This window comes from Hippocampus guttulatus, chromosome 11 (genome assembly GCF_054856545.1).
Source record: "Hippocampus guttulatus isolate MCC_2025c chromosome 11, RoL_Hgut_1.0, whole genome shotgun sequence".
NCBI classification, from domain to species: Eukaryota; Metazoa; Chordata; class Actinopteri; order Syngnathiformes; family Syngnathidae; genus Hippocampus; species Hippocampus guttulatus.
In genome coordinates this window covers 10925010-10939162 of record NC_141271.1, presented here as the reverse complement: position 1 = coordinate 10939162, position 14153 = coordinate 10925010, and the positions used below count along the sequence as shown (strand labels likewise).

The 14153-nt window shown below is 42.0% G+C and overlaps 1 protein-coding gene across 1 annotated transcript in view; it reads left to right on the top strand.

Annotated features, from left to right (window-relative positions):
• Window positions 1-9114, top strand: part of LOC147198051 (neuropilin-2-like) — a 91640-nt gene extending 82526 nt beyond the window's left edge. Inside the window, exons 17-18 of the mRNA XM_086123416.1 lie at window positions 4185-4244; window positions 6192-9114. Of these exons, the coding sequence (XP_085979542.1) occupies window positions 4185-4244; window positions 6192-6520 (389 nt within the window). The 3' untranslated portion in view covers window positions 6521-9114. The remainder of the gene's footprint in view (window positions 1-4184; window positions 4245-6191) is intronic.
• The last annotated feature ends 5039 nt before the right edge of the window (window positions 9115-14153 follow it).

The following is a 14153-nucleotide window of genomic DNA, read 5'->3' as shown; positions in this document are numbered from 1 at the left end:
GTCCAAAAAGTTTCCTTTTTGGGGTGATGTCAGTGCTTCACATTTTGAACGATCAGCAACCATTTTTAATGACTATTTGTCAATTTCTGAGAGGAGGGGTTGGTAGAAACCAAGACTGAATGTCACATTTTTTTCCAATGGATCGTTTTCGTCATACAACCATTTCAGTTTTAAAGTTGGATTGAAAAAGGTTGAGTTAGCTTAAGTTTATTCATTGAAAGAACCTTGATTTTTGAGTGAACTTTCATGTTTGTGTGTTTCATCACTTTGTGACATTTTCAGTCACATTTCTACAGTGCTGATCACTGATAGATTCCCACGGCCCACAGTTTCGCAGTGATTTTGATGTGTTTCATTTTAAAGTCAAAACGCGGCCGCAACAGTTGTTATTTTTGCTTGACTGAACAGGAATCTTGACAATGCAGTTTTTCCATCCGTGCCTAAGGTGAATAATACAGTAGTAGAATGTCCATCTATACAGCCTTTAAAGGCTTGAGATGATGTCAGAGGTTGAAACGGGCAATGCTTGTCTTGTTTTTTATCCTAGAATGATTTTTTTTTTTAACCTTCTGTTCATGTTGAAATTTATGTCCCGCAATAGTTGTTTGGATGGTTTTCAGGTCTTTCCAGCTGCGCAACACCTCATGTTGTGTTTCCTCCCCACATCATTATGTTCATGCTTCAATCCCTTGGCCTTTTTATTGAAACCCTCCTTGTTCTTATTCCACTTTCCCCCCCCCCCCCCCCTCGTGTTGCAAATCCTTCCCGTCGAAAACACAGGAGAGAAAATGAGAGGTAAAAATCTCTCGGCGACGAAGGGCCCCATTAAGTGAGATGGCTTTTCCTCCAAAGGACGGGCCCTGAGATGGAGGAAGATGAAAGCAGAAGAGAAACTGCTCTTTGTGCTTTCTAAAGATAGATTCCGTAACCCCTCTCCCTCCCCCATTTTTTTATGGAGAAGAGGGCTAACAGGGAAGCAGGTTGAGATTTGGATGGACGAAAGGAAAAAAAAGCTGAAGGAAAAAGGGCAGCTGGTTTGAAACACAAAAGCCCATAAAAAAGGCTGGCCGCAAAGGACACACACACATCGTCTACGCTCGCACTCCAGCAACACACCGCGGCTATTAAATGTGGCTCATTAAATCAAGATTTTACACCGTGTCATCCTCTGCGGATCCTGCTTGGGCGAGTCAATTTCAGAAAAAAAAAATGCTGTTTTGTGATTGACTCAACATGCATGTGAGTCATTTGGATTTTTCTGCCATGTTAGCCTGCATCCTTTCAGATTGCTCCATCGACCCGCTGATGATTTACACATAATATAGCCTTCGAGCAGCCCCGATCAATAATGGTCTGAAATTCAAATGGAGGAATGATATATGGTCCATATTTATGTGGCCTTCGCCGCGTAGTTTTCACTTCCCTGCGTTCAACTTTTTTTTTTTTGGTGGTGAGGTTTAGCAAATGCCTTGCCATTTTTTCTGTGCGTTTTAAATCAATCTTTCCCTTGATTGACCGCAGACCACTGTGAAGTGCTTTAATATTTCTCATCGGGTAATGGAGCTGTTTGCATTTATTGAAAATAAATAAAACAGCAGACAGCATTTGTGGCCCTTCAACCTGCCGAGCTCTCTTCCTCTTCATGCCGCCCACTGCAGTGCAAAATGCCAAACAGCCATTTGCTGGATAAAAGTTCTCGTCCTATTCTATTATTCTGTCTTGACTAATTGGAGCCGCGGGGAGGTTTAATCGTCTTCCACGGCACTGTGTGGAGCGTGCTCAGGGTGGAAGGTAGCCTGAGGGCTTTTAAAAGCCATCATTAGCGAGCATTCGACAGTCGCCCAAAGCGTGTCCGAGCAGCTTCTCTTTTCAATTTTACTGTAACTACTGTATTGCGATTATTGAAGCCCTATTTCGATACTATATGTTAAATAGAGTCCTTCCTGAAGCTAGTTCGGGAATATTGCAACGACAACTGGTCCTTAAAAGAGAAAGTATAAAAATATTTTGTCTCATCTGATTTGGTTAAGTTGCAATTTGAGTCTTTGTTCATGTGTATTTGGGAAGATTTTGGAGCCGGGACATGTTTTTGGTAGGAGGGCTGTCTTTTTGAGCCTTTTACTCATTATTGAAAGTTCACATTTTTGGAGTGAAATGATTCATCCATGTGGTCTCGATGTCTTAACTGATCCGAATCAAAATGTTTTTGTGCATAGTCAGTCCCTATCATGCATCTGGCTATGCTTTATTTGTCAGACCCACCAAATAATGTCACTTGTGCTTTACTGGGATTGTTGAAACCATAACCAATATATATATATATATATATATATATATATATATATATACAATGTTTTTTTGTCAAAACTGCATTTTCTTTTGGCCTTACATACAATATTGTGATCATGTTGATTTTGATCATGTTGACAGATGAGGTTGAAAAAAAAAAGGTAAAATGCGCTCAAATATTTCCAAATTGTTTATTTGAATCATACTTCATTCTTATTTACATTTATTTCTATCATTAATGTATAATATAATATATTGTAGCCAAATATATACAAATATAACAATATATATGTCATCTTATAATATATATATAAAATGAATATTCTTAAATGTTCAGTATATATTTTTAAAATATGCTATTTTTATTTTCTTTTTCATTTTTAATGCATGAACCAAATATTTAATGAGAGTGAATTTAGAAAATGACTGAAAAATGAAGACATACATTGAGAATTGCTGCACTCTAAAAACAGTTGGGTCATAAACAACCCAAACGGAGAACCTGTAAATTTGCATCAGTCCCTTTTTGACCCAATTTGGGTTAGTTGTGGTCCAACTTTTTTTTGGAGTGCATACATATCGCCCATACCAGAAGCCATCCCTGGGCCATATGTTGCCCATCCCTGAGTTGATTTGCACAGATTTGAATTCCACAAATGTTATGGAAATGTTGATTTCTTTTCTAAAAGGTGAGTTAAATAAGCAGGCAGAGAAAATGCAAAAATCATTTGAAGTCTATACGCGTCTCTCAGTTTTGTCTTCTATCAATTAAGTGGCGTGTCTGCGTTGTTGTGTAGGGACAGTCATGTCTTAAAAAATGACTGCATGAGAATATATGAGAAGCTTCTTTTGAAGTGATGAGTTACGCACGATGATTGAAAAGTGGGGATTGATTGGGAGTCCCTCAGGGTGAATAATGCAGCGGTGGGCGCCTACTTGAGCTAAGCCATTCATCAGTGGGCGTCAGGAAGCGTGCTCTTCTGTATACCGCTCTGCACTTTCACTCGGCGCAGTTAACAAGACTTTATTAACGTCTTTTTGATTTCCTGCTTGGCGGCAATCAATTTTCACTCTCCCACTTGAAGAAAACCCCCAAAATGCAATTGTATACAAATCTCCACATCCTGAGTTTGAATAAATGAATGGCGGATTACCAGTATTTCCATCAATAAACGCGTCATTTGAGGGCGGGCTTTTGCTGGCATCCGTACTTTTCTTCGCCTCGTGGCAAAGTAGTGAGCTGAGATTTTTACCTATTGATGAAACTTTTTTTTTGAGATAACATTTGAATATTGTCTTAAAGGGGGACAATACCTGATCTTACTGCGCCGCGTTTGATGGAAATGGAAACTGTTTCATTTTATATTTATTTTATACCTCACATTCTGTATCTGTTATCTTTTGAATATCTATTTGGCTCGATTGAGTATTTGTCAGCCGCAAGTCTGTAACACTTTTCTTTCTCTCTGTCTTGGAGGTTGTGTTTGACTTTGCTTAAAATTGAAGTACATGTGAGCTTTAAAGCGGCCTCACAAATACGCTGGTGTTGAGATTCGTGTGAGTGTGAAGACAATAAAAGTCATATTTTTTTATTAAAAACAGTTTTCTGTGTCTCTCCTTTCTTGCTGCCTTACACCAACCGGCTGTGTTGTTATTTGTTGTAAAAATGGAGGATGTTGCTTACCACACAATGGAACTCGTTTGCTGTGTTCCGGTCAATGTTTGGTAATCATGACTGCTATTATTCCCACGACACACTGAGCACAGTCCACCTCATCTAATCTCGTCTCTTTGCGTTTTTAGAATCTCTCATCCATGTTACTTGTGTGATGATTAGCAATCTGACTCTCCCTGCCGCTAAAATGATGGCGTCGCTCTCTTGTGTGTCCGCACAGATCCCAGGCCGATGGATTTCGGAAAAGATCCCGACTTCAACAAGCCCTCCATGAATGAAGGTAAGCTTTTCAAGTGCCTGGGGCCATACAAGCTATTTGAGGTCAAAGCCAGAGAGCAGAGCGGGCTGACACACACCCGCGGCTCTGCCTCGAGTCCTCACCAAGAAAAAAAGACAAGTGACACTGAAAGACTGACAGACAGATGGATAGAAAATGAATGTGAGAGTGTGACCGAGCACAGCAAGTGTGTGTTTGTTTCATGACAGGCACATCCGACTCTCCCTCACAAGCCACAGTGCGTATCTGTCAGCTATATGGCTAGATGGTCCATGTCGGAACCATGCTCGAATTAAAAGATACTTAATCCAAACATGGAGAAAACTCGTGCTCAAGGAAGCTCAGCTATACGAGCACATTCTTCATCCTCGCTACTAAGACAAATCAACACACTGAGGAAATGCGCCCCAGCTGAAGAAAATAATTACAGTTGGCGACTCACATCCGCACACCTTGTTTGGAGGCGCCACATACTGTAGTGAACCATAAACAACATGGCGCGATTGTCAAAGAAGAAGCACACTGCAAAAATGACAAAGAGGAAAGAGGAGAATTTTCATTAAGATAAGATATCCTTTATTTGTCCCACACTGGGGGAATTTACAGCCTCCAGCAGCAAGAATGTAGGCAGAAAGAAGAAAGAAGAAAAAACAAACAAACACCGTTCAATTAAGTGCAAAATGGATAAATCGCAGTTAGCTGTTGGCACGCCATTCGTTGACTATGCGCGGGCATTACGGTGACCGAGACTCTCCACGCTTGGTTTTTTAGCCCCAAATACATGTGAAATTATAGTTTAAAAACAGCTATGAGGTGGCCAACTGCTTTTCATTTGCTAACCGCAAACCTAATTTGTGTGAAATACGATGCAGGTGATACAAAGTGGCATTTCTCCACGACAGTTCGGTCCATTTTGTCATGTGACAATACAGGCACACTACTAAGAGAAACTATCGTACATGTTACTAAGCGAAGCAAATCTGCGAGCACCTGTTCATCTCTGCTTGCAGTTTTAATAAATTATTGTTCCTGTAGTTTGTAACTGTGCACTTTGATGTCTCGGAGTGCTTTTTAACATCTTCTATCAAACACTGTAATAACAGTACTGTGTTGCATATTGGCTTCCTCATTGTAGATGCATTCCTGAAGCACATTAGCACAAATGCTTGTTGCCACAAAGGGGCGCTTTTACGGTGCTTTATTTGACCTTGATTAGTCAGAAGCCGGGATAAAAATAATGGCTCTCTGCTGCTGCACACTCCAATCAAAACAATACACATAATGTATTGTTAATTAGACACCTCTCAGAGGATTTATCCCACCTAATGCCACCAATATCATGTCACCACCATAGAAACAACAAGACCGCACGCGTCATATGGAGCAATTCAGGTTTAGTATTTAGCAAATCGAATGACATCAATGCTAAACGTTTTAAGTCAATACATCATACTCCTCAGCGATGCTGATTATTAAATGCATTTATGTGCGCAGATGCCTACAGACAAGCGTTTTCGCTTGTCGACGTTGGCTGCAACAGTAGTAGTCTGCAACAATACATTTATACTCTCGATCCTAATCTCTGTACCTGCACATTTTTAAAAAACACATTTATAGTTAGTCTTAATGCAAGCACTTTAAGTTTTGTCCTGAGTAAAGAACGTTTGATTTGTCAAGTCAAACAAAATCGAAACAACATGGCTGAGAAGTCATTGTTTATCATAGCATCCACAGTCACGGTTTCATGAAATGAAATGCTCACATATCCAGTCTTGTCCAATACAAAAGTGAGTGTGTTGAACAACTTTCTGGATATGTGTGCATTACATTTCATGACTCCTTGACTTTCTCTTTGCCAATTGTAATACATTTGATTATGAATGAATGCCCATTGATTGCACAGTTGCTTTCCGCAATCTTATTTTTCCTGCGTTTCCTCTTCTCCCGCAGAATATTTATTTCCCAGCTGGCCCTCCTCCTTCTCCACCCCGGCCTCGGCCAACGCGGACCCCTCGTCCGTCACCCTGGTGTCCGAAAGGGACAAGGACAACACCTGGCTGTACACCCTTGACCCCATCCTGCTCACCATCATCGTGATGAGCTCACTGGGCGTCCTGCTGGGCGCCGTGTGTGCCGGACTGCTGCTCTACTGCACGTGCTCGTACGGCGGCCTCTCGTCGCGCTCCTCCACCACGCTGGAGAACTACAACTTTGAGCTGTACGACGGCATCAAGCACAAGGTCAAGATCAACCAGCAGAGGTGCTGTTCGGAAGCCTGAGACCATAGAGCGGCCCCCTCTGCCACTCGGGTTTAGTGCGGATGAAGAAATGTGACAAAGAAGTACTGTTTGTTTTTTTTTCTTGGCTCGAATGTATGTGCCGGGAAGAACTGCGATTCGCTCTGAGGGTGTAAACCTCGGCGTTTACGGTCCCAAATCTCCTCCGCCTGTAGGAGAGCGCCCGCTTGCTTCTGTTGAATGATTGAAGGGATGAAAATGACTGACAGACGTATCTTTGAACAATCACCCACTGGAAAGAAGCGACGGAGAAGATGGACGCCCTCACCTGGGACAATCTGAAGATTGAGGCCTGAAACGGCAGGTTTTCCCACGGTGGCGTGGCGTTCCGTCTGAGTGGCTACGCCATGTCCTTAGTACCAAATGAAGACACAAAACAAAGTCCAGTAATGGAGAGTTGACAAAAGAGACGGACGGCATGCTGAAAGCTAAAAGTGTAAACATCTTTCCAAGTGGCCACTGAAATCAACACATATCAAGCGAATGCCTTTCTCCAAAAGAACTTTAACAAATATCCAATGAAGAGACATGACTTTATAGGGAAAATGTTTTTTTTGTTTGTTTTTTTCTTTGGGGGGGGGGGGTCACTTTTTCAGTATGGGTTCTGTATGTTTTAAAGAGTCAATTAGCTTGCCGTAGGCTTGTTTCATCCACCCTCGATGTGCGCGTTGTGAAACCTGTGGCATAGACGAGTAATTGTTTTTGTTCCGTTTTAGGCTTGGAGGGAAAGGCTGCGTTTGTAAAGCATCTTTCGACTTTATTTTGCATTGTGTTGGAATTTCCTTGGTCTTAATTTGGCACCTTTTCCCATGGCGTGAAACGGGAACAGGTGGAAATCGAACACGATGTTACGGAGTTGTGCTTTAGATTCTATAGTTTGTCTATATACGATATATACAGTATATGTATATTTTTGTTTTTCCCAGACTGTATGATGACACTGTGTGAACTAAATGTCAACGATGTTTTTTTTTTATTGCAACCCATGGATTGCCAAAGAGCTGCGTGTCCGCGCAGGGGCAATCGTTGGATGCCCCGGCAGGCAAAAGAGCGTCAAAAAGAGGGGACGAGGAGGAAGAGAACGGATCCCTTCTTGGACACACAATCGAGCCTTAAGCTAATTGCAGAAACCGCTGTATCGGAGGACAGCCATCGTGGAGGGCCAGTGCTGGGTGCGGGGGGCGGGGGGGGGGGGGCACAGATGGACGGGAGGACGCTCACTCATTGCAAGACAGAGAGAGACGGAGAGATGATGATGATTTCAAAGCGATTGTTTACAGTTATCCGTGCATGCAAACAGAATGACACGATGAGGCCCCAAAACAGTGACGGACCCCTCCAAAAGTATTGAAACCAGCAAGGTCAATTTCTTTGTTTTTGTGCTATACTGAAGACTTTTTTTGAAGACTCCAATCAAAATGAAAATGATAAATGTTCAGAAGTCAAGCTTATCTATGATGATATTTATGTCTAGAAGTGTTCCACATCTCTGGACAGAGCACCTTTTATTTGAGGCCACCCACTTTTCAAGGAAGCTGAAATATTGGAATGGCCATTATGAAACAAACCGAGTGAATACTGCCTAAAACCTCAAGTCTGCGACCCAGTGACGTCACCACATTGTTTCTTCATTTGAAATGCTTTTCCAGGCCTTTGCTGTAGCCTCTTTCAGTTCTTGTTGCTTCTGGGGGTTTAACCCTTCAGCCTACTCTTCTGGAGGTGAAATACATGCTCTGTTGGGTTAAGGTCAGGTGATTGGCATGGCCAGTCTTAGGCCTTACACGTTTTCCCTGCGAGGAAATACTTTTATTGTGTTTGCAGTAAGACCTCAAGATACTGTACTTAGACAGATCGACAGGCGGATCGGTGAAGCGTCTGCTGTGGTGCGGACTTTGTATCGGTGTTTCGTGGTGAAGAAGGAGCTGAGCCAACAGACGAAGCTCTCAATTTACTGGTTGATCTACGTTTCTACGCTCACCAATGGTCACGAGCTATGGGTCAAATTAGTGAAGCTGGTCGATATTTAATTTCCTCCAAATGTGAAAAATGCAGCGTGCATAGGATAAAGGAGGGGGATTCCATGCATGTAAACATCCAGAGAGATACTGGTGGGGGGTACATATGCAAAATAAGTTGGCAGGCAATGAGGAGGACGTCTGCTCCACCGCAGCGAGCGAGGATTGAGACGGGAATTCTTTTGGCTTGCCCTTTGGGAATATCCTAATTAGCTATTCAGAAGCGGAAGTGTCGCCATTGTCTTTGTCTGTCGTGGCGGCGTGCGTGGAGAAAGATGGAACAAGCGTGTTTTTTGGACTGCTTTCCAAGTGCCTTGGAGCATGCATTTTTCTCTCACTGTCTCTCTCTCTCTCCCACTTTAGATGACTAACGATGGGATACGTATATGCGGAGGCCAACGGTTCTCTCTCTGGGGTGAGAGAGAGTATGTACCTCCTCTGTCTCGATAGACACACACGGCACTGGCCAGATAACGCAAACTCTTGTTTGTAGAATTTGTACAGAGAAATGTCTTTTTTTTAATGTTATTATTACTATTTAATAAAGGCTAAACAACTCCAGATGAGATTCAGATGTTTTGTGTGCCAAGTAATGTGTGTGTGTGTGTGTGTGTGTGTGTGTGAGAGAGATTTTTAGATGCTTGTCAGTTTGAAGCGTGCGTGATGATTTTTGGTGAGTGTGAAAAGTTATTTGGTCTGTGTAAGAGGTTTTTGATGTGTGAGAGGTTTTGAGCGTGTGTGAGATTCGGGGTGTAAAAATGTTTGTGTGCGGTTTTGGATATGCGTTTGATGTTTTGGGGTTTTGAATATGAAAAGTTTTGTTTGGGGTGTGAATTGAAATGTGTGTGTGCGTGTGCGTGTGCGCGTGCGCGCTTTTTGGTGTAAAGGAAACATGTTTTAGTGGGTGAGGTTTTTCATTAGTGTGAGGCCAGTTTCAAGACATCATGTCAAAGTCAAAACGTAAGTAGAGCTGCATTGAATTTTCTTGATCGCACAAAATAGCATTTGCGAAGAGTGTATGCCTCTGATAAGTTGCACATTGTTGATGCTCAGTCACAGATGCGGTGGGAGGTATTTATGTATGCTTCATGCACCACATACACGAAACTGCACACAACTTGACAAGTGTAGATTAATGACAAAGCATTGCCTCCAGGAGGGGAAATTAGAATCGGTGCTTTCTTCGTGTGGCTTCACAGTCACTTTGAAATTTGAGGCTCCCAAGTGCAGTTGTCCCTAGCTGCGCCTTTGGTCGCCAGGGTAACAAAAGCTGTACTCTTTGCTGCAGCAGGATGAGGGATATGAGACTGGCTGCCCCCGTTAAACTGGCTAATTTCTGCAAGAATGAAACTGTCTGCAAATTCTGACATAAGTTGTCTTTATATGATTTGGATAAATTATTATTTTGTATTTATTATGTAAGATCTTCTAAATTTAAAAAAACATATGTATTGTTTAAAATAGCTTCCAGGGAGAATTCTTCACTGGTGCCTGCTTGTTGTCTGGAGTCGCTGTCAATGTTGCTGTGATATTTGTGGCCCTGAAATGGCCAAGGCTCAAACGTTGTCATGATTTAATGGAGCCGGCGTAAAAGCTTAGCTGCTCGTTAACACATGGCCATGACACACACGCACGCACGCACGCACACACACACACACACACACACAGGCACACGTGCGCACGCACACGCACACACACAAACAAACGGATGCTGATTAGTTTGGAAGTGTGATCGGATTACTGGGACGGTGATGATAATGCGTTTGGTGGCTGAAAATGTGGTGATATTGTCTTGCCAGGAATCTACGCAAAATGTTTCCCTGATGAGCAAACGCAATGTCAAAAGCTAAGTAAGCTAAGCTAAACATCCATCCATTTACGATTGTGCTTGTCTTAGGGTCTTGGGTGAGCTGCAGCCGATGCCAAATTGTCATCAACTTTCTGTGAAGCGGGGTTGTCTGCCTCTGCTGAATGTAGTTTATATAGTAACTTGTCAACTAACTTTGTTATTTGTAAAATCAATCAATCGGGAAGTTGGCCCGGTACTCGCGTGGTTAGCACGTTGACTTCACAGTGCAGAGGTACCGGGCTCAATTCCAGCTCTGGACGTCCTGTGTGGAGTGTGCATGTTCTCCGCGGGCCTGCGTGGGTTTTCTCCGGGTCCGCCGGTTTCCTCCCACATTCCAAAAACATGCATGGCAGGCTGATTAGACACTCAAAATTGTGCCTAAGTGTGAGTGTGAGTGTGAGCGCGAATGGTTGTTCGTTTCTGTGTGCCCTGCAATTGGCTCAGGGTGTCCCCCGCCTACTGCCCGAAGACAGCTGGGCTAGGCTGCAGTGAGTTGAAAGCGGTTCGGAAAATGAATCAATCAATCAATCAATCAATTGGTAAATTCACTCAGTCACTTTTCAAGTCAAGCAACCAGGAAGGAACTGGAGTCACTGGGGCAACACTGCTTATGACCAAAATTTCACCTGCATTTCCGTGTGCAGGGTTCCCACTCTTCCGCTTGCTTTTTATTTATGGACCTTCTAAGGACTTTTGGGGGTAATTTAGCCATTTTTAAGGACCCTTTCTCCATTCAGCAGGGGATTCACGGTGGGTTTAATGAACAGAAAGCCACATATCACTGAGCTGGTGTTCAAATCATTGCTGCCAAAGGAAGGTCACATCTTTATAACGGGGTTTAAGCCAGGCGCATTTTCCGACAAAACTATGAATTGGAAGTGTGGGGAAAAATGACATACACGAATAAAATGAACACCAGAGGTTAATTTTAAAGGATTTTTATTGATTTTAGATGCTTTCCCTGAAAAAAAAAGGGCAATTAAGAACATCATTTTACAACTTCTTTTGGAACTTTGCATGGCTATCCATTTTCTGATCCTCTTCTCCGCACAACTTCTCCCAAAACGCCTTCCTACACATGGTCGTTTTTTCAGCCCAAAACGATGAAACGACCATGGTCGTTATTTCCGGCAAAAAGGCCTTACGATAGATACTATGTCGTTTTTTTCGGGCTAAAAAAGGCTTACTATACTATGTCGTTTTTATCGGCTAAAAACGCCTTACTATATATACTATGTCATTTTTTTCGGGCTAAAAACGCCTAACTATACTATGTCGTTTTTTTCGGCTAAAAACGCCTTACTATACTGTCGGTTTTTTCGGGCTAAAAACGCCTTACTATACTATGTGTTTTTTTTTGGCTAAAAACGCCTTACTATACTATGTCGTTTTTTCGGGCTAAAAACGCCTTACTATACTACGTCGTTTTTTTCGGCTACAAACGCCTTACTATACTGTCGTTTTTTTTCGGAATAAAAACGCCTTACTATACTATGTCTTTTTTTTAGGCTCAAAAACGCCTTACGATACTATGTCGTTTTTTTCAGGCTAAAAAAGGCTTACTATACTATGTCGTTTTTATCGGCTAAAAACGCCTTACTATATATACTATGTCGTTTTTTTCGGGCTAAAAACGCCTTACTATACTATGTCGTTTTTTTCGGCTAAAAACGCCTTACTATACTGTCGTTTTTTTGGGCTAAAACGCCTTACTATACTATGTCGTTTTTTCGGGCTAAAAACGCCTTACTATACTACGTCGTTTTTTTCGGCTACAAACGCCTTACTATACTGTCGTTTTTTTTCGGAATAAAAACGCCTTACTATACTATGTCTTTTTTTTAGGCTCAAAAACGCCTTACGATACTATGTCGTTTTTTTCGGGCTAAAAAAGGCTTACTATACTATGTCGTTTTTATCGGCTAAAAACGCCTTACTATATATACTATGTCGTTTTTTTCGGGCTAAAAACGCCTTACTATACTATGTCGTTTTTTTCGGCTAAAAACGCCTTACTATACTACGTCGTTTTTTTCGGCTACAAACGCCTTACTATACTATGTCGTTTTTTTCGGAATAAAAACGCCTTACTATACTATGTCTTTTTTTTAGGCTCAAAAACGCCTTACTATACTATGTCGGTTTTTTTCGGCTCAAAAACGCCTTACTATACTATGTCGTTTTTTCTGGCCAAAAACGCCTTACTATACTATGTCGGGGCGGCCCGGCAGTCCAGTGGTTAGCACGTCGGCTTCACAGTGCGGAGGTACCGGGTTCGATTCCAGCTCCGGCCTCCCTGTGTGGAGTTTGCATGTTCTCCCCGGGCCTGCGTGGGTTTTCTCCGGGTGCTCCGGTTTCCTCCCACATTCCAAAAACATGTATGGCAGGCTGATTGGGCGCTCTAAATTGTCCCTCGGTGTGAGTGTGGGCGTGGATGGTTGTTCGTCTCTGTGTGCCCTGCGATTGGCTGGCAACTGATTCAGGGTGTCCCCCGCCTACTGCCCGAAGATGGCTGGGATAGGCTCCAGCACCCCCCGCGACCCTAGTGAGGATCAAGCGGTTCGGAAAATGGATGGATGGATGGATATACTATGTCGTTTTTTTCGGCTAAAAACGCCTTACTATACTATGTCGTTTTTTTCGGGGAAAAAACGCCTTACTATACGATGTCGTTTTTTTCGGCTAAAAACGCCTTACTATACTATGTCGTTTTTATCGGCTAAAAACGCCTTACTATACTATGTCGTTTTTTTCGGGCTAAAAAAGGCTTACTATACTATGTCGTTTTTATCGGCTAAAAACGCCTTACTATATATACTATGTCATTTTTTTCGGGCTAAAAACGCCTAACTATACTATGTCGTTTTTTTCGGCTAAAAACGCCTTACTATACTGTCGTTTTTTTCGGGCTAAAAACGCCTTACTATACTATGTGTTTTGTTTTGGCTAAAAACGCCTTACTATACTATTTCGTTTTTTCGGGCTAAAAACGCCTTACTATACTACGTCGTTTTTTTCGGCTACAAACGCCTTACTATACTATGTCGTTTTTTTAGGCTCAAAAACGCCTTACTATACTATGTCGTTTTTTCTGGCCAAAAACGCCTTACTATACTATGTCGTTTTTTTCGGGCTAAAAACGCCTTACTATACTATGTCGTTTTTTCTGGCCAAAAACGCCTTACTATACTATGTCGTTTTTTTCGGGGGAAAAACGCCTTACTATACGATGTCGTTTTTTTCGGCTAAAAACGCCTTACTATACTATGTCGTTTTTATCGGCTAAAAACGCCTTACTATACTATGTCGTTTTTTTCGGGCTAAAAACGCCATACTATACTATGTCGTTTTTTTCGGCTCAAAAACGCCTTACTATACTATGTTGTTTTTTCGGGCCAAAAACGCCTTACTATACTGTCGTTTTTTTCGGGCCAAAAACGCCTTACGATCCTATGTCGTTTATTTCGGGCAAAAAACGCCTTACTATACATGGTCGTTTTTTTCGGGCTAAAAACGCCTTACTATACTATGTCGTTTTTTTCAGCTAAAAACGCCTTACTATACTATGTCCTTTTTTTTTTGGCTCAAAAACGCCTTACTATACTATGTCGTTTTTTTCGGCTAAAAACGCCTTACTATACTGTCGTTTTTCTCGGGCTAAAAACGCCTTACTATACTATGTCGTTTTTTTCGGCTAAAAACGCCTTACTATACTGTCCTTTTTTTTGGGCTCAAAAACGCCTTACTATAC